We start from the raw sequence: 19180 nt of genomic DNA on the forward strand, positions 1-19180 counted from the left end.
AAGGGATTGTTTGGCTTGGGATATGTCTAGGAAAAACACCATCAAGCTTGTAAAATAAAATGCTAATCCTCTTCATGTAGGCTTCTAACCAAACTGAAAGAGTTGCATTTTGTGATTTTCTGTTTTTGGGAACCTATGGGGTTTGTTACTGGCAATGGTTAAGTGCTAAAGCATGGTGAGGCTTGGGAGGAAAAAAAAAAAAGATGGTGTTGGGTGTGTTTGAAATGACCAAGCAGAAAATACTAAAATGCAAATTAGGTTTCAGTGCTGGACATGAGCATTTTGGACCACAGCATATTTTCAGTATTTTGCAACAATTTAGGACTTAGATCATCCTGTGTTAATTTATGGAACTGCAGCTGTTAGTGTTCACTGTTGTGACAAATACAGTAAATAGAAAGATACATATATTCTCTTCAGGTAAAGGTGGTGGGTATCTGACCAAGGAAACCTTTTATTACTGAAGTTTTTTCGGTGTTTCAAAGCTGTATTTCTATCATTTGGCAAATGATGTAATATTAGACTAGCAAAAAATGTGTATATATTCTGCATAGTGGGAGAATACACCACTGGATCTGTTCGACTTAATTTGTGTTATACTTAACTTGCTTTTATAGACATTTAAAAAATTACTTTCCATTCAGCTTTTGAGGTAATAAGTTAAAAAAAGCACCAACATGATTTATTCAATTGTCTAACCACCTCAGAAGGCTCCTCAGTATAAGAACTACGTGATAAGGAGGTTCCTTATACTGTGAGAGACCTCTATAAGTTTTTCATACAGACTTGACATCTGCTGATATGGCTTCGGATGAGTCCTGCCTTGAGTGTGTCTCCCGAGGGCTTGCTTTGGAAGGGCTGGTCGATGGTGGTGAGCCAGAAGCTGTATTTGTTGGCAAAGTAGTGGCAGGTTCCGCGGGCGCCGTTGCATTCGATGAAAGGAGTCGCCCTGAAATCCTCCAGGCAGCTCCCAGGGGAAACCAGCGACTGTCCTCCACCTTCATCACCAGCAGCAGTGTGCTAAGGGAGACAAGCAGGGCACTGTTCAGAGCGCAGCCTCCGGCAGTGCTGCCATAAACTCACATGTGTGAAAAGAGAAAAACCCCTAGAATTGCTCCCAATTCTTATCTCCAGAGCAGAAAGTTGGCCAGACCTGCAGCTGTGTGAGGGTTTGCCTATGCTGTAACTATATAAAGCAGCTAGCCCACATGCTGATGCCCCTTTGAAATCTTCTAACAAACATCTTTTCTGTAGTTAAGATTTTCACTATTGGAAATCTTAGAATTGGAGAATCATTTAGGTGGAAAGGGCCCACTGGAGGTCACTTCCCCCAGTTCCCTGCTCAAACCGGAGCTGACACACCAAAGCTGCCCTCAGTTGCTCCAAGGTGCTGTAGAGTTGTTAACACCTCTAAGGATGGACCTCCCACAACTTGTCTGTGCATCTTGCTCCTCTGTTTTACTGTCCTCATTAAGAACAATTTTTCACCATATATTTAATTCAAACTTCCCAAATTATAAAGGCTTACTCTGCATTGCATGTGAGGAGCACTGCAGAAACAGAATTAACTTCTATACAATAACTAGTTCCTTGTATGACATGTTTTTTTAACAGTGAATTACACCAGAATCATGCATCTTTACACCACTCAACTGTTGCCTTTGACAGGTTCTGTGATAATGAACTGAATGTTGCTTTTCTTCTGTCAAAGGCATTACTAACAAAATGGGCATTTTTTCTGTCCCTTTAATAAATATACAGCTGTATTTTTAAGTTATACTGTAGATTTTTTGTTAGGAACTGAAAGAATCTGTAATATAAAAGAAAGCAGCTGGAAAATAAAGTTCTTAAACAGTTTTTTAAATGTAGGGAATGTAAGAGGCAGCATAAATAATTTCAAATTAGAGGCCTCTGCAGTTGGAGCTGGAAAGCAGACAGTAAAACCTGCTGATGCTATTTGAGCCCTGGTGTGGGAGCAGCCCTGCTTGGCAACCTCAGGTTGAGCTCTGGTATTCCATGCTTGGTCTGTAAGCTCCAACTCTATGCCCATAATATCTCTTCTGATATTCACTACGGCTTTTTATCGTCCTGCAGTGCTTACCCATATAGGATGTGTGATAGTGGAGTGCCCTCACTACATGAAATCTCACTGACTTCTCTGGCTTCTCTCTTTGGGCAGTGTCTGTGCTGACTGAGAATTGTCCCTTACTCAGGGGAAGGAGGTGACAAATTTAAGCCAAGGAATTAAAACAGCATGTACTCTGAGAAAACCACAAGTGTGCTCTACGTCTTCCACAGTTGCCTGAGAAGCAAAAATGCATACACCAAACACTTCATTTGCTCCACAAGCTAGCTGGGAAGATGGGGATTTTTCTCACAGTGCTGACAGACTTTGTACTGGCAAAAAGTTCTTGCTAAGGTGACAACTTTGCTCTTAACAATGCTCAGTGTTTACATGGGGCTCTGCAAATATTTAATTAATTCTTGGCATTCTTGTGAAGGAACTATGAGATTGGTATCAGGGCTTTTTATAGAAGCAAAAGAAAGGTCGAACACAGGGATGGTAAAAAATTTGACCTACTCTCTCAAAATGTAGGGATTTTTTTTCCCTGTACCTAATTTTGGATTTGCCTGTATCTTATTTTCTGAAAAATTAAGTTTTTGGCTTTTGACATACAAATGGTTTGTGGGTAAGACTGATTATTGTTCTTTTATGATATCTTCTGCCACAGAAATCTTGTTTCTTTTCCAGTACTGTTTACTTCAGGATTCAGCCCAGTCTTCAAAAAGTTAACAACATGGGCATGCTGCTGCAGGTTTTGACCATTGTGTTCATCAAGCAAGTCAGAAAAATGAGCATCTGTCAGACCATTCACTGACATTTTAGATGCTCTTTACCATGCTAAGCTCTCTGGGGCTCATATTATCCCTCTGTACAGTCTTGCAAAAAAAGGTTGGGCCCTTCAGTAGGTCTCCTGCTGCACACCTAGCACTAAGTTTTTCTGTAATATCCCATTTCCTAATTATAAGATCACAAGATTGAAGAGCTCATGTACACAATGGGATGTACAGCTCAGCCCTTACTGCCAACAACACTGAAACTTAATTTTTAAAACAATCAGAGGCTGTCTCTCTTTCCAGAGTAAGTGAAAGACTTTGGCTTCAAAATATTCGACCAAAACACCATCAATTATTAAATTTCGAAAAGAAGGGAAAAAGAATGTTGCTGCTTTTCCTTTTTTCCCCCTAGATCAGCGTCTTAGTAGTGATGTATGTTAATAACTCCAAATCTTTAGCTGTGACAATGCTCTGTATGCTTCTGTTGCATCTCAGTGTAATTTTATCTGTTAAGTCACAGCTGTCCTTTAGTTCTGTTCTGAAGTGCTATTTTGTACATAAAGTAAGGTCTCCAGATGCTACTCTGACAAGAGACAATTTTCTCTGAAATTCACAGAAATTTTCATCTTCCTAGAAATTACTTCTGTAGTTCCCTGGTTCCCCAGTATGATGCATGGTTTTGGTCTTGCTGCCTCTGAAGCAGAGCAGCCTCACTAGTACCAAACACTCAATTTTAAACCCCATTGCCGCACAAAATGTGACCCTGGAGACCCAATACCATAAGGAAGGAATATCCGATCCACAAACTGCGCCAGCCTTCAGGGCAGTGAGGAATAGAAGCTTCTTGGCTGTGGACAGCAATTGCCACAGCTGGGGCCTCACAGACCGAGCAGCGACTGATATACGGCTTAATGTCTTCTTCTGCCACGGGCATCATTGGGAGAGGTGCTGTAGTGGAGAGCCAGTAGGATTTATCATTTCGACTTGCATAGTAGCAAATATCCCCAGGGTTACAGTAGAGGAATGGCATGGTGCTAAAGCGAGACAAACACGAGCCAGCCAGCCCTGTTCAAAAAGAAGAAGAAAAAGGCAATCATTCTCACAGAAGACAATGCACACTTCCAGTTTTCTGCTCTTTCCCAAGTACCTGCCAGGAAAGCCCCGTGGTCCAGAATGTTTTGCTGGCTTTACAGGTGCCCTCAAACAACACTAATGATTTGCAGGAGCTCTCTGAGGGGCACTCCATGAAGACATGTAGTTTTTATATTCTCGTTTTGGTACTTCCTAAGCCTGTTTGTTGTAGTCCCAGCCTTTGGAATCCAGGCTGCTGCCAGCAGCTGTAAGACCACGTCTGGCCAGTCTGTTTAGGTCCACTTTGGCCAGCTATTGACCCCAGCCCACACAGTCCTACATGGACGAAAGCAAAAGACCAGAAGTGCTCTTCTCCATGTGGGGATGAATGTCCTCTGTTTATTGTCTTGAGAACCACCAGATGGAAAAACCCGCATGGGAAGAGACCTCATGGCTCATGGCTCATGGCAGGAGACTTTTATACCCAGGGAATGGGGGGTGGAGGAGGAGGACCACAGCCAGTGGGATACCAGCAGGGAGGGGTGAGGGGAGGGACTGACCAGGGAATACACCACCAGGGGGTAATGGGGACAGAGGTGGCTGAGGGAGAAACCGTGTGATAGGAGAGGGGAAAGAACAAACCGTGTGATATAACATAAACTATTCAGTGCAATATAAAGACTACTCTGTGCAAATCTCTAATAACCCAGTGGAAAACAACAACTAAATAAACTATTTAGTGCAATACAACGAGCAGTATTTGTACGTACCTAGATCCTGGTTGTGTGCTTTCTCTTGTCCTTCAAAATACAGCAGGCTGTATCCACTCCAGAGTTTGTTCATGCCCACTGGGCACATGGGCTCTTGGTCGGACTGGCTGTGCTTCACCAGCAGGTATCCCATGCTGACACTGCGGCCCGGCATGCCCGGCGGCCCAGGGCTGCCAGGCCGGCCCGGCTGGCCTTAGAGCAGAGCAGAAAAGAAAGAATCCAACTGGGTTTGTGCTCCCACAAAGGATATGGTGCTAGCTGATATTCCAGCTAGCATGCTGACAAACAGCTTAATGGCATGATGCCTTTTTAAATTTTAAATTACTTTATGGTAAGTTATTGTTAGAAGAGCTGCAGTTCTAGGATTATAACAGTTGCTGGATAAGGCTCCCTGGTTTCTAACATAATGAATTTCACAGCAGAACTAGGGAAAGTCACAAATAAAGTTCTGATGAATTTGAGCATACAGAGATGAGCGGATTTTCCCTTTAAAATATTTTCTTAGTCCAAGATTAACCAATGGTTGTTGGACTTCTTGCATTTGACTCATACATTTGAAACTATGCTCTGCAAATACCTTTTTTTTGTGTGCTTAGCTAACTAAGATAGTAATAGTTCTGCTCTTTGATTTGATAAGGACACAGGTATTTCCTTTACAGGCACATTCCCTTCCACTTCATCTATCCAAGTCTCACCTACCCAGCCATTCATCTCCATGAATGTAACTGTTAGTTAAACACTAGGCTGAAAATACTTAAAGAGAATAAATGCACTCAGAATGAAACAAACTCATGAGTGGACTGATATTTACAGCTATCAAAATTTATTCTGAAAATACTGCTCTAAGGTAACTCTTAACATTTAATTAGTTGTCCCTTGTCAAGTATCTATGAAAACAGATGCTTTCCTCCCCTTCCCTCCCCTCCTCCACCTTCCTTTTGCTCCCTGCCCTCTTCTCTCACCCCCTCCTCTCTCTCCTCTCATTTCTTTCCATTGAAGTAGTAACTGCAGAGTGATGAAGTGCAGAGAAATGGGAAAGAGGAAAAAAGTGCTGTGTGATATTTCTTACCTTCAAATCCCACTGGACCCTGAAATCCCATTCCTCCTTGTTCCCCTCTGGAGCCAGGAGGAGCTGGAATGCCACCCCTGCCCTGGAGTCCTGGCTCTCCTGGTGAGCCTCTGAAACCTTATATAACAATGGTTGTAAGCACAGTGACTGCAGCCATATCAACATGCCCATCCCACTTTGTTAACATGAGTTCTACTTGTGTATGTTTGGTCCTGTCTGCTGGGCTTGCACTGAAGGTAAGATCCTATGGTACTTCCTCAGGCAAAAAGCACCAAGTTCATTGGAAAGGGGGTCAAGACTTGCTGGGGTCAAGACTACATGAGTCCCACAACCTTAATCCTTCACTCTTGGCACCACTTATCTCTGATGAGGCTCATGGCCAAAGGTGCAGTGCATCAGCTCTACACGTCACTGATGCTACGTTATTCCCCAAGCTGACAGTGCTCCCACAAGGATGTGCACTTTTCCACCAAAGATGTTCAGTCTTGATGTGCATGAGATCCCTATCTGATGTTGCTTTGGCTTTGGGAGTGTTGCCAAACATATTTCCTGTTTTGCTTATGTTCTGAATGCTAAGAGGACGAAGAAAGCTGAAGTCTCAGCTTTGGAAGACTAAAAATTAACTCTCCTTTCTGGATTACAGACTTTAAAGTAGAAGAGCATCAAATCAGTGCTGTGGTGGCCTCAGTCCGCTAAGGGGAACAGCTTTCAGTCTGAATGTGTGATTCCTACCTGGATCTCCTGGTGGGCCCTGAGGTCCCATATCTCCTGGGCTTCCCTGAGGTCCTATACTTCCACGGGGACCTGGTGAACCTTGCTCAGCAACCAGCCTTGGAGGATCAGGGGCTCGCCCAGGAGAGCCTGGAGGTCCCTGGAAGCCTGTCATTAGAAGCAGGATGAGATAGTTTGATTTAGAAAAACCCCAACCACCCTGTATTTTTTCCTTAATGTACTTTCATCCAGAGACATGTTGCTCTTACTTGGCTACATATGCATGAGAGGTCTATGGTCTGCAACTCACCAGCTTGGGTACAGAAGCTGTATTATATTGGGGAAATATGTGTGGGTATGGGATGCCCAAGATGAGACAATCTCCAAGTATGGGATCATCTCCAAGAGACTGTCTTCACCTGAATTGTACACAGATAGGCAAAAGGAAATTATTGATGCTACTGCTCCCTCATTTATGATACAGGAAGCTGGGAAGTTCCCCCCAAACAGCTGCAAGTCTCTGAGGTGCAGCACCGTCTTTTGGTGGGCTTCAAGAGACACAAACACGTGATGGTACAGATGGAGTGATGGATTTTAAAGCTCTCCTTAAATATTCAGGATGTCTTCTCTGGAGGATTAATTTAGACAATAAATCCTTCTTTTTATTGACTGCAAAAGCGGCTCTGATTTTGGAGTTGGCACCTCATATAAGTCAAATCCATAAAGCCAAAACTTGACTCTCATGTTAAATTCAGGCATCTGTTCCCTGGAAGTTTCCAGAATTCACAGACTCATGCAGGATGGAGGGCTCTGGAGGTCACCAAGCCCAACCTGCTGCTCAAAGCAGGGCCAGTTAGATCAGCTCTGTGGAGCTGCAGAACGAGTGGTTTCAGCAGGAGTCACACATCTGACTGCACACACTTACCCGTTACTCCTCTATCCCCCTTGGGTCCGATGGGTCCCAGGTCACCTGGAAATCCTACTGTGCCCATAAAGCCAATGACACCTTGTTCACCCCTGGGACCTTTAATGTAAAATGACAAGTGGCATTATTGCATTTCAGTACAAATCAAGTGAGTGCAAAAGTCATGGTGTTAAAGCTGCTGTAGCACAGAAGGCTCCCCTGCTTCCTGCCACGATCAGCATTTCCCATCCTTACCTTTTGGTCCAGGGAATCCAGGAGGGCCAGGACTTCCTAATAATCCAGGATCACCTCTACTTCCTTTTGGGCCGATTTCTCCAGTCCTACCTGTTTCTCCACTTTCTCCTTTGCTTCCTGGTGGAGCAGGTGTTCCAGGCTGCCCCTGTGGTCCTGGATAGCCTGTTTAGAGGACATAAAGATTGTAATCTGTTTATACAGATTATATAGATTGTAATCTGTTTATACTTAACATCTGGGCACACAGGAAAGTAACAGAACTATCTAACTGTATCCCATCAGGTTCTATTTCCTTAATTTAAGCAGGGGACAGATTTATTCAGCATTCCTGCTCCTGCTCTCAGGCTGGCAGCAGTGGCAGAGGAATTAGAGTATGAAGCTCCCACAAAACAGTGTTATCTCAAGCAAGATTTCAGCAGAAATAGGGTGCCTGCTGAGATACAGCCTTCCATGAGCTATTCCTTCACTAGCAAATGCCCCACTTCCCTAGGTGTTTCCTTGCTTCATCCTAAATTATCCAAGTAGCTAGAGCGAAATCAGAGAGCAGCAAGTATCTGACTCAGAGCCAAGGACTTACTGTTCTGTGTATCTTAGTGCTCAGTTGAACATCTGGAACCAAATAAGTACTTCATGCTGTCTTGGGAATGATGGGAACAGCTCCTTTTTCCAGAATTTCATATTGCCTGAACCTAAACCTGGCAGGTTTCTCTTCAGTTACCTCTGCTGCTTACAAGACATTTGGACTTTTTTTCTGAGGAGAGAATTACCCTTACTATGTAGAGTTTTGAGTGGGGCATCTCTTGTGCTGCCTTTTGGGGCTGGATCCCATGAGGATGGGATTGCAAGATGTATGTGGCAAAGTCAGAGTGAGCCATACTTGTGTCACCATTTTGGCTGGGATATGGTGTTCCTGTTTCCACTCTCCTGACTGCTTGGAGAGTTGGAATCAGTATGCAGAGTCAGGCCAGTTAACATTCTCTTTAAACTTGGAAGCCTAGGCATTTTGTTGGTTTTCAGCTGGTTTGTCTGCTCTAAGTTTTCGCTGAGTTTACACAAAAATTTCCATCCATCATATAAAGATGTTAGTGGAATAACTTCTGCTACAAGCTCTGCATAGTGGCACTGCAGTTTGAAATGACTGTGCAGTCCAATAAGCAACAGGAATTTTTAAGAAGGGAGAGCTAATAGTTTCCAGTGTAATTTAGCTTGCATGGTCATTTCACATAGGAGAATTTTGTAAATGACTAAGACTATTTAATAGACATGCAAGTCTGCCACAGACCTCAGATTTCAGAGTAGCATAATGCTTCTGAAAGTTGTCAAGAGAATTCTGGATTATTTAATCTGTTATTTGCATGAAGATCAAACCCTCCCATGAGGACAACCTGGAGGAACTGCCTTTTGCTTTCAAGAGGTTATTATCTATCTGATAACCTCTCTATTATCTGATCTACCATGAGTTCTGTTCAACAATTTTAGTGCTGTACTTAGGGCTACTTTACTGATTCAAGACAGAAATAACAATGACTGCTGTTGCATGAATTACCTGGCACTCCATCTAGACCTGGGGAGCCTTTATCACCAGGATATCCTGATATATTTGAAATCCCAGGGGGCCCTGGAAATCCTTCCTGCCCAGGAATACCGAAGGTTCCTGGGACTCCTGAAGGGAAAAAAAGAAATAATTAATACTGTAAGAAAAATGCACAATTGCAATTAAAATGACTCACCTTAGACTAAGGAGTGGGATTTTCAAAACAGAAAACACCTGCAGTTCCCACTGATTTTTGTTTTACTTTTTCAGATGATGCTGTGGAAGTTTTTTTTTTTTAAAGAACCAAATACTGTCCTCTGCCAAAGCTCTCTGGATAGCAAATTACATTTCACTGTGTTGAATACTAATAATCTTGTGTCTGCCAGGTAAAGTATTATTTCAAGATAGGAAATACTCAAAATATAATGGGTATACTGAAGCAGGCAGGAAAGCAGCTTTGTTCTTCTGTGCCTGCAGGGTCAGGGCTGACAATTAGCATTATCTGGCGTGAGTTAAAACCAAAAGTTCAAATCCAAGAAGTTCTCTAGAGATGAAAAATTGTTAAGCGGTCAAAAATCTGCCCTACCAATACCAGATTATTCTTTTGTTAGGAATTTGACCTTCTGTTTATAATTGTGACAAATAAAAATGAATGAGGTAAGCTGTTTTTTTGAATGCTTGATAATAAATCTCTGAATGGTGTTTGAGATGGCATAGCATGTTAGTAACAATAAAAGAATATGTAACACAAAAGAATACGTATGAACCATTGAACCAAGCAGGCAAAGGCTTTGTTTAAAAAACAACCCCCCCCAAAACATATGTAATTAGTTTATTTGTTCATAACATCAGTCTGGTGGCTTCTTGATGGATGAAAACCAGGTGGTGACCCATTCTGAGATGAGCACAGTCTGCTACAGCACAGAGGGCTGGAGCTTACTCTGCACAAGGGGTAGATGGCACCAGCAAAGCACTGGGTATGGGAACAGAGCCCCCGAGGTGCCAGCAGGACCATCACACATTGAGAGGCAGTGAGGCTTTCAGGAGAAAGGGAAATATGGACAGGTTTGAACACAAAGAGCTTTTGTGTAACCAGAACTCGATTGAAAATATTTGGGGAGCTGATGGCTGAGAGTAGCTCTGGCATTTGCAGCTTGCTGAGCCCAGTGGGTGCTACACGATGGGGAGGCAGCCAGGCTGTGCAGCACTGGGGAACACACGCTGCTGATCCTGAGCAAGGGCTGGCTGAGCTGCAGCACAAACTCCAAACAGTGACCTCCCTGGCTTCGGGAGTTCACCTATTCACCTGTGTACCCCACAGTGTATTTTGTGACATCTCTAACACCCACAGATAACAAGTCACAGGTGGATGCCATTCTCTGGAGCACAGACCTGGAACACCTCTCTCTCCCTTCTGGCCTGGAGGTCCTCGGCTGCCTTCCACTCTGCTTGGCTCTCCTGCTTCTCCTTTGTCCCCCACTGGACCTGGGAAACCTGCAGAGCCGTACCCATCTGGACCTGTTGAGTTGTTCAGAATAAAGAGGAAAGCTGAAACATTTCTGCATATAACAGTGCATGCTAAAGTACATGTACAGAGCATGTGGATTTACAAAATACATGAGTTTGTAATGGCTCATTGGATAAAAGGCTCATGGTGAGAAAAAAGGCCTTGAAGTTTTAACTTTATCAGAGGAAGGAAACAATGATTTGAACTTGTGTTCTGATCCACCTGTGGGATAGCACATAGTGTATGAGTTGTTTGCCAGAGCCCACAATAATGAAGCACATTCCAAAGCTTTGAAGAACACAGTTAAAAAAAGTTGCCTTACAGAGATCTCACTGACCAAACTTGAAGAGAACACAATATTGTGCCTGTGAACAGGCAGAGTAACAGCCTCACTTACCTGGTGATCCTGGTAAGCCCTTAGTGCCTGGTAAACCATGCAGTCCACTGATTCCTCTGAAGCCAGGCTGGCCTGTTTTAAAATTATATTAACTTTTTATTAGTCTGCATATATTCCTGGGCAAAAAAAAAAAATCAAATGCTTGAATAAATGCTATTCTATGTTAAAATATGATGTATTATTTGCAAATTAATTAATTACTGTCAGTTTATTATGAAATAAACCACGCTATGGTTTTGTGATTGGCAAATTTTGTTCTTATCCAATAAACTCATTACTCAAGAGATATTTTTAAAAATATCTCTGATCCATCTGGCAGCATGTCATTAGTTCCAGTCTTGCTGCCTTAGTTTTTTTAATACCCATTTAGTTTTCCAAAATCCTCAAGCCAAGACAATTATGACATAATTGTAGACTCTAAATGTGGTTATAATAAAGCTGTCTTCAGGAGCAATTCATTCTGTGTCATTTAAAAAAAACCCAAAACTCTAAAAAAATGTCTGATAGCTACCGTTACTATTGTTACAGGTAGAATTTATTCCATCTATTTGTACCTGTCAAAGTGGTAAGTATGATGTTAAAGCTAGACAATGGCCAGAGCTCTGGAGGACTATTCAGTCTCAGAAAAATAAGTGTCTGTCTGTCTCTCTTCACTGTCTAAAAAGGCAGTCTTCATAACTGTATTAGCTTAGCTTTGAGGCATATTCAGATAGAAGAATCTTACTAAAAGATTTCTGGCTGAAAGGTAGAAAAAAATCTCCCTTAATATATTAAGGAATTAAGTGGCAACCATTGAGATTCTGTATCCTGTGATACAAACAGCTTCATTTTCACAGCACAGTTCTGTCTAAACCATAAGTAATTTATTCTTGAAACCAGATATTGAATCAGTTAAAAGTTTTTGCTGATGATGCAGAACAAATACATTGCTTACTATCTAATGCCACATTATAATATTCTCATATTGTATATTACTACCCTTGATGCATGTTTAATAATTTTTATTGCTTTTTTTCTTCCTAACTGTCACGAAAAACAAAAATGTTTCTTGCAAACTGCTTTCCTAGTTGAAGAGGTCATCAACAGCTAAAAGGAGCTGAAAAGACACCAGAAGCCATAAATCAGCAACCACATCTCATTGTTAATACACTTAGACTTTGTGAGGAACAAATATTTTAGTACAGGAAACTCTGCCACTCTGAACTGCAAAACCCCCCTTTCTTCTTCTTCACTCCAAAAGAACATTTGCAAGTGCTCACACAGAAATGATTGAATAGCTGAAGCTGTACAAATACCTGCTTGTCCTGGTAAGCCAGGCCAGCCAGGAGCTCCCTTTTGACCTGTAAGTCCAGGAGTCCCAGGGTTTCCTTGCTGCCCTGGGGGGCCAACCAGTCCTGGCAAACCTGCGTGACAACAATGAATCATTGCTCATGAGCATCCTTAAAACCAACAACCAAAACTGGTGCTACTATCATTTTCCCAGGCAGAAAAATAAAGACCTTCCCTTCTTGATGGCATTGTATGGCACTGCACTGCTCATCCAAGTGGAAGAAAACCAAAAAGAGCACAGGTAGGAGAGACAAAGTATAAAAGAACAGCTCATTACAAACTTCGAATTTCTGTCAGCTTCAGAAAGACAGCAGGCTCCTCCTAATAAAACAACTTGACTTCTATTGCCAGTTACAAGTGATTTCATTTCTGTGCATGTCACTTTCCCCTTCTGCTGCACTTGTTTTGCCTTTCCCACTGATCAGACAAGAAATGTTTCCCAGTGAGGCACCTGTTGAAATTCTTCCAGTCTTGGCTGGAGTTTCTAGGCCCTCTAATGAGAAGAAATGTGGAGCAACTGTTCTAAAAGAGCATTTCCATGATCCTCCTGCAATAGGACATGTTCTTAAGCCCTGAGTGTGTGATCCAGCCACAGCTGAACCTCACTTGGCTTCTCTTGTAGAGTTGGCCCATGAGCCTGGCTCAAAGGCTCTGTAACTGTGTCCTGGGAGATAGTGATTTCATTTGTGGCAGGAAAGGTCACTGAAAAGCCTACTCCTTGTAGTATTGAGACATTAGAATACCTGAGTATGGCAGCAATCAACACTTTGACTGGACACATGGTTGCTATAGAAAAGGAAAAACTGGTATCAAGTAAAGTTTTTGCAATTTCCTCTTAACTTCTGCTGTTTTCACATCCTTGTCACTGCTCCTCACCAATTTACAGAATGCTAAGCATATTAAAAACTTAACTACTTTCTTTTGATGGAAAGGGTACTTTTCTTTGTCCTCTTAAACAATGTTATTCTTTGGAGTATTAAAAAGAATATTTTACCTTCTTGTCCCACAGAGCCAGGGACACCCTGTGTGCCCTTGAGACCTTCAATGCCAGGGAAACCAGGATCACCACCTTCTCCTTTTGGTCCCACACCTCCTCTTATGCCTGGAAAACCACAAAACCAGTATGTTGTTTTAATTCCTTTAATGTTCTTTTAAGCAAACGAGCATAACATGAACTTGGCTACTGAATGGGTCCTGGTCTTGCCACACAAAGACATTCTTCTAGTCAGGGTGCTTACATAATCTGGGAGCATGAACAGTCCTCTGGCCAAATGATCATTAAACCTGTTTTTAAAAGTGATCCCAAATTATGTGGAATTCATATTCAACACTAATGATGTTCAAGTACATTGCACATACAGGGAAATTTAATATACTACCTAACAACTCAATCCAAAATCTACAAGACTTTGCTATCCCACCTTCTAGAATCATGGCCTGATAATGCTCCTTTTGTCATCAACAGCAAAACAAATTATACAGAAATGTTTATTGGAGTTGCCAGTGATGATGTTTACTGCAATAATGGTACTTTGAGTTGAAGAGGTAAATATAACACATATTAATTTCAGTAAAGAAAAGATGAACATCTCCAGGAGCTGTCATGAGAACACAGGTTCAAGAGCCACCAAAAGCCCATGGAAAGCTCCCCCTCCCTTCCTCTGGGAACTTTGTTATGTGAAAAGAAATACATTCAGAGAGCAACTGTGAAATGAATACCTGTTAAGCCTGGCACACCAACTTCCCCTTTCAGGCCTGGCATTCCTGGTAAGTTTATAGTGTCTCCCCGATCACCTGTTTCAAACAAAAATGAACACATGAGTGGTAAGGCTTTAATTTAAACAGTACTTCCTGTTGTTTTGAAGGAATTGCAACTTCAGAGGCAAAATTCTGCAACTATTGTCTTTGTAGAATAAAAGAGAAGTAAATTAAAGACAGCAAAAAAGTGTCAGCAGCAGCCTCCCTCCTTGCCACAGGAGGGTTTATCCATGGACAGCACGTGTTGCATGAAATGAACAGTATTAACCTTTTTAGAGTCTTCCACACCTACAATATCACTCTGTAAGACTGCAGAAGGACTCTGAGATTGCAGACACACTGAGACCCCTCAGAACTTAATGTCAAGTATTTGATGGGTGATGAATACAGAGAATGCTCAGATAAAAGAACAAACTCACCTATTTCTCCATGTGAGCCAGGAGTACCAAAATGGCCTGAAATTCCTGGAATGCCCTTTTCTCCCTATCGTATGATAGAAAACAAGCATCAGTTAGTGAAGATGAGGATTTATTCAACCTTCCAAGCAGCTGACTTTGGAAATACTAAAAAAAGGTTATTAAAAGTACCACTTTTGAGTTTCTGTAGTACTTTATAGAGTAACGTGGCAGCAGTCTGTTAATCTAAATCAGTACCAACCAAGGGACAAGTTATGTTTGCAAAGGCTTAAGTTTAAAATTGAGCATTATGCATATACAGCAGTGAGTCCTTGTGCTGGTTTTGGCTGGGAAAGAGTTATTTTTTTTCACAGTAGCCAGTACAGGACTGTGTTTTGGATTTGTGCTGGAAACACTGTTGATAACACAGGGATGTTTTCATTCCTACTGAACTGTGCTTACACCGTGTCAGGACATTTTTTGCTTGTCACTCCACCCTGCCAGTGAGCAGGCTGGGGGTGAGCAAGGATTTGGGAGAGGACACAGCTGGGACAGCTGATCCCAACTGACCCAATGGATGTCCCACACTATGGCCTCATGCTCAGCATGTAAGGCAGGGGCATGGTGGACTGGGGGGTAACAATGCTTGGGGATCGGCTGGGCATCAGCCAGTTGGTGGTGGGCAATAGTTTTCATTTGTATCACTTGTCTTTCTTGGGTTTCATTTATCTATCATTGTTATATTATGATTATGATTATGATTATGATTATTATTATTACTACTACTACTACTATTATTATTTATTGTTATTGTAGTTTATTTCAATTCTAAAACTGTTCTTATCCACAAGTTCTCTCACTTTTACCCTTCCAATTCTCTTCTACCCATCCTGTTGGGGATGTGTGGGGGAGCAAGTGACCAGATTGGGCTTAGATTCTGGCTGAGGTTAAACCATAACAGTCCTGCAGTCCTTGGTTAAAAAAAAATCTTACTGAAATCTGAAGGCAAAGAGAACCTGAGAAAGGGACATAGTTTTTGTGTCTCTTAAATAAATGATGTCTATGAATCTACTGTCAGGCCTTTTCTAAGCTTTTATTTCTTCCAGTGTAACTTATTTTGCAGCCAGAGTGAATTACAATGAATTGCCCTCTAGAAGCTAAGATTCTTAGGCTCTTTTACTGTTAGGTAAGTGACTTTTGGCAGTGATACCATTAAGTCCTGGGACAAAGGGAAAAATAAGCCCAACACTGAGGATAATTTTTACCAGCAGCTGTGGCAACAGGATCAAAGATCTAGAAGGAACCATCTGGGTCGTCACTGGCAAAATGCCGGCATATGAAATTTGGATGTCTCACAATGGGAAAAGAAATAACTCTGCCTGATGAATGTTGGAGGGAGCAAGCAAAAGTATTTGTTCTATTCATCCAATGCTTATGGCATTTTTATCTTTGCACTGCTGTTGTTCAGCAAAATTTCAAGGGGTGAATGCCACTTCCTGAGAAGCTGAATGCCAGCACAAGGACACCCTTATTCCCTCATGTGCATGAACTCACCCTGACTCCTGTCGTGCCAGGGAAGCCTCTGATGCCAGGAGAACCAGCAGGACCAGGATATCCTTTCACACCTGTCAGCCCTTTCGCGCCGATGTCTCCTTTCACACCAGCCACGTAGCTGGGATGCCCAGGGGACCCTGGGGTTCCTGTCTTTCCAGGAAGGCCTGGCATTCCCTTGCTACCTGCAGGCAGGGAAGAAGAAAAATAAATAAGGGAAGACTGACATGTAGGCTTGTGTGTAAGAAGTTTTCTTGCTACTGGTCTTCTTGAAAAATGGCACCACAATGTGCTGTACAAGGCAACACACACAAACACACACAAACACACACATGCACACACACATCATCCCTCAAAGCTTTCCTTAGGGGTGACTCTGTGAAATGCATCCAGGAGCTCAGGTTCTTGTGTCAGAGACCTTGCTGGGGAGGCTGCAGCCAAGTGGTACAATGAACAGGGAATGTTTAATTTGGTAGCTGAGAAAAAGCACTAAATGAGAGTTCTGAATGTGCTTGCCTTGTTTTACTATGGCCACTGACCTTTTAAGCCAAAGAATCCCTTTGTGCCCCTTTCTCCAGCATCTCCTTTTTCACCTTTAACTTCCATCATCATGCTGGGCATGAGCTTTGGAGGGTCTCCTGGGGGGCCCTGATCCCCACGGTCACCTGAAGGGTAAAAAGCCCAACCATGTTACAAAATGCTAGTCAGCAGCATGGTCAGAAAAAGTGAACAGAAGAGTGAATTAGAAAAAAGGATTGACCTTGCACAAGCTACAGAAAATCTATTTGCATGAAAAGTAACATGTGTCAGTACAACATGGCAGTGGAAGAGTCACGCTTAAGAAAACATGAAAACTAAGTTAAACTTTTGTACATAAAATCCTGGGAGTTGGACCCAGACTCCTCTGTGATAGATAATTTATCTCTCAGTAGATCAGTTAGGAATCATGTTTTTATAAAAAAGCCCCAAAATCATGGTTTATTAAAAAACCCAAGAAGCACAATGGAGAAAGCACAGAAAAGTAGTTTAGTTCTAGTGCAAAGGAAACTCTCAATCAAAACGCCTTGAGCAAAAGAAAGTGTTTGGATTTGTGACCAGCTATAGTGTTCATTTTCTTGAATTTATTAGGTGATATCAGTAAATATCCAGAAGAAGGGACCCATACAGACTCTATGAGTGCCTTTAGTTCTTTGTGGCGTGCAGACACAGGCCAGTAACCCAGACTTGTCTCCTATGATTATGCACTGTCTCATATTTCTTCAACAAGAAGTGTATTTGCACTTCTCTTCACAGGGGCTGTTTTCACACATGTCTTTTGCTGAGACTGTTGCTGGGACACTGTTCTGCAACCTCTGAATTGCAGACACTTTTGTAAAAAATACCAATCTCAGGGTCCCTAGAAAGAACATTTTGGTCTTGTGGCAAAACATTTATTTAAAGGCAATTGTGCGTAATCAAAAGAGGACTGAGTTACAGTTTCCATTTCACCAACAATACCAGCTGAATGTTTGTAACTTTTAAGTTTTTAATAATATTTGTGACTTTTAACTACATAATTTTAACTACTTAATTGCCTGTTTTTCTGAATATTTAACTGTCTTTACAGTGCAACTGGAGAAAAATCTAAATATTCTCCCCCAAACATCTTAGGCTTCCTGGGAAAATGCTCTCATGACTTCTGCACATGTCCAGGAGTGCCACTATCTGAGTTCAGATGAGTAATTAGATATTTGTCTCCAGCCTTAAGTGTGTAAAGAAGTAATCTTTCCCTGAGTCTAAAATCCAGGCCTCTTGGCCAGAGGCCCATGTGTGAAATAGGTGGAGGAATGTCTGAGCTAAATTTAACATGTGAAAAATGTGTCTTCTTTGTAAAATAGTTCTGCAGATGTGAAGAGCAAACACACTAGTACCCCCCATAAGCAAATACCTTTGAAGCCACGTGCACCCTGTGAGCCTTTATCTCCCTGAGCCCCAAATGGGCCAAATTCTCCTTTGATTCCCTTGATGCCTGGTCTTCCTTTTAGGCCTGTCATGCCTTTGAAACCATCAATGCCGGGGGAACCTTTCAAGCCTTTAAGAAAGAAGGGGAAGAGAAGTGTTACTTCACTCAGATTTCTGCAAATTAAGTAAATATGAACGAACAACACATGCCTAAAATGGTATGAAAACTTCAGTGCAGCAGTAGCTATTGTTTGGGTGCCTGGATGCCTACAGCAATCTGTGTGTCTGGAGCAGGCACCCAAGCTCTCTAAGAGGTAGCAGAGCTCCTGAGGTAGCGTGCTCTCAGAAGTACACAAACCTGCCTCAAGTGGCCAAGAAGAGGTGTTGTGGAGATGATCAGAACTTACTGCCTTCTTCTGAGAGATCAGTACAACCCCTCTCCTAGAGATGAGCTCGAGATATGTACCTAGTTCCACATAAGGCTTGTAGTCAGCCCAGTCTACAGGTAGACATACAAATCATGGGTCTAGGACTGGCTAGTCCTTTCTCACCAAAAATTTCCTATTTCTCTTTTCTAAACAAGAGAATGCTGTTTTACATGTGTAATGCTAACAAACAGATCTTAATTTCTCTCAAATGAGAGCTGATCTCAGAGCTAGTCTGGTCCTGTCTTTCCAACTGATGGAACTGCAACATGCATTTTTAAGCATGCTTTGTGCTCAGCTTAGCTTCACATGGAGTTGAACCCTGTTGAAACTCCCTGTGTGTGGTGTAGGCAATGTGCATTACACAGTTGTGTTTTCTTGTGACTGGTAGGTGAGAATCTCACATTCTCAACATAACATCAGTGTCTTAAAGTCACCATTGAGGTCCTGTGTCTGGCATTGCTCAGTTCACAGCTCCCAGCTTTAAAAAACTTTGAAACCAATGTTTAAGGAAACATCTCTTACATTTCACTGAGGATCAATGGGACTAGGACAAGGGTAAGACTTTTAGAGAGAAAACAGTAAATACTGTGTAATTTTTAAAATGAGAAATAAACCAGCCATTGCTCTTCTAAATAGGGCTGCATATCACAAGCTAGCACTGTGCCAAGCCCAACACAGTGGAAAACGGGCAGTGATTTTGGAATGTATTAGGCACATGATCC

At 42.1% G+C, this 19180-nt stretch overlaps 1 protein-coding gene across 1 annotated transcript in view; it reads right to left on the reverse strand.

Moving 5' to 3' along the window:
* Positions 1–492: 492 nt before the first annotated feature.
* Positions 493–19180, reverse strand: part of COL4A2 (collagen type IV alpha 2 chain) — a 141752-nt gene continuing 123064 nt past the window's right edge. The window contains exons 32-48 of the mRNA XM_054271539.1: positions 18017–18160; positions 16629–16754; positions 16093–16274; positions 14563–14626; positions 14105–14179; positions 13380–13487; positions 12352–12459; positions 11057–11128; positions 10545–10670; positions 9165–9281; positions 7619–7780; positions 7385–7483; positions 6481–6627; positions 5749–5865; positions 4680–4871; positions 3617–3903; positions 493–1020 (exon numbers count right to left, since the gene is read on the reverse strand). Of these exons, the coding sequence (XP_054127514.1) occupies positions 766–1020; positions 3617–3903; positions 4680–4871; positions 5749–5865; positions 6481–6627; positions 7385–7483; positions 7619–7780; positions 9165–9281; positions 10545–10670; positions 11057–11128; positions 12352–12459; positions 13380–13487; positions 14105–14179; positions 14563–14626; positions 16093–16274; positions 16629–16754; positions 18017–18160 (2381 nt within the window). The 3' untranslated portion in view covers positions 493–765. The remainder of the gene's footprint in view (positions 1021–3616; positions 3904–4679; positions 4872–5748; positions 5866–6480; positions 6628–7384; positions 7484–7618; positions 7781–9164; positions 9282–10544; positions 10671–11056; positions 11129–12351; positions 12460–13379; positions 13488–14104; positions 14180–14562; positions 14627–16092; positions 16275–16628; positions 16755–18016; positions 18161–19180) is intronic.

Source organism: Melozone crissalis, unplaced genomic scaffold, assembly GCF_028551555.1.
Source record: "Melozone crissalis strain CALT ecotype California unplaced genomic scaffold, PUWL_Pcris_2 ptg000013l_1, whole genome shotgun sequence".
Classification (NCBI taxonomy): domain Eukaryota; kingdom Metazoa; phylum Chordata; class Aves; order Passeriformes; family Passerellidae; genus Melozone; species Melozone crissalis.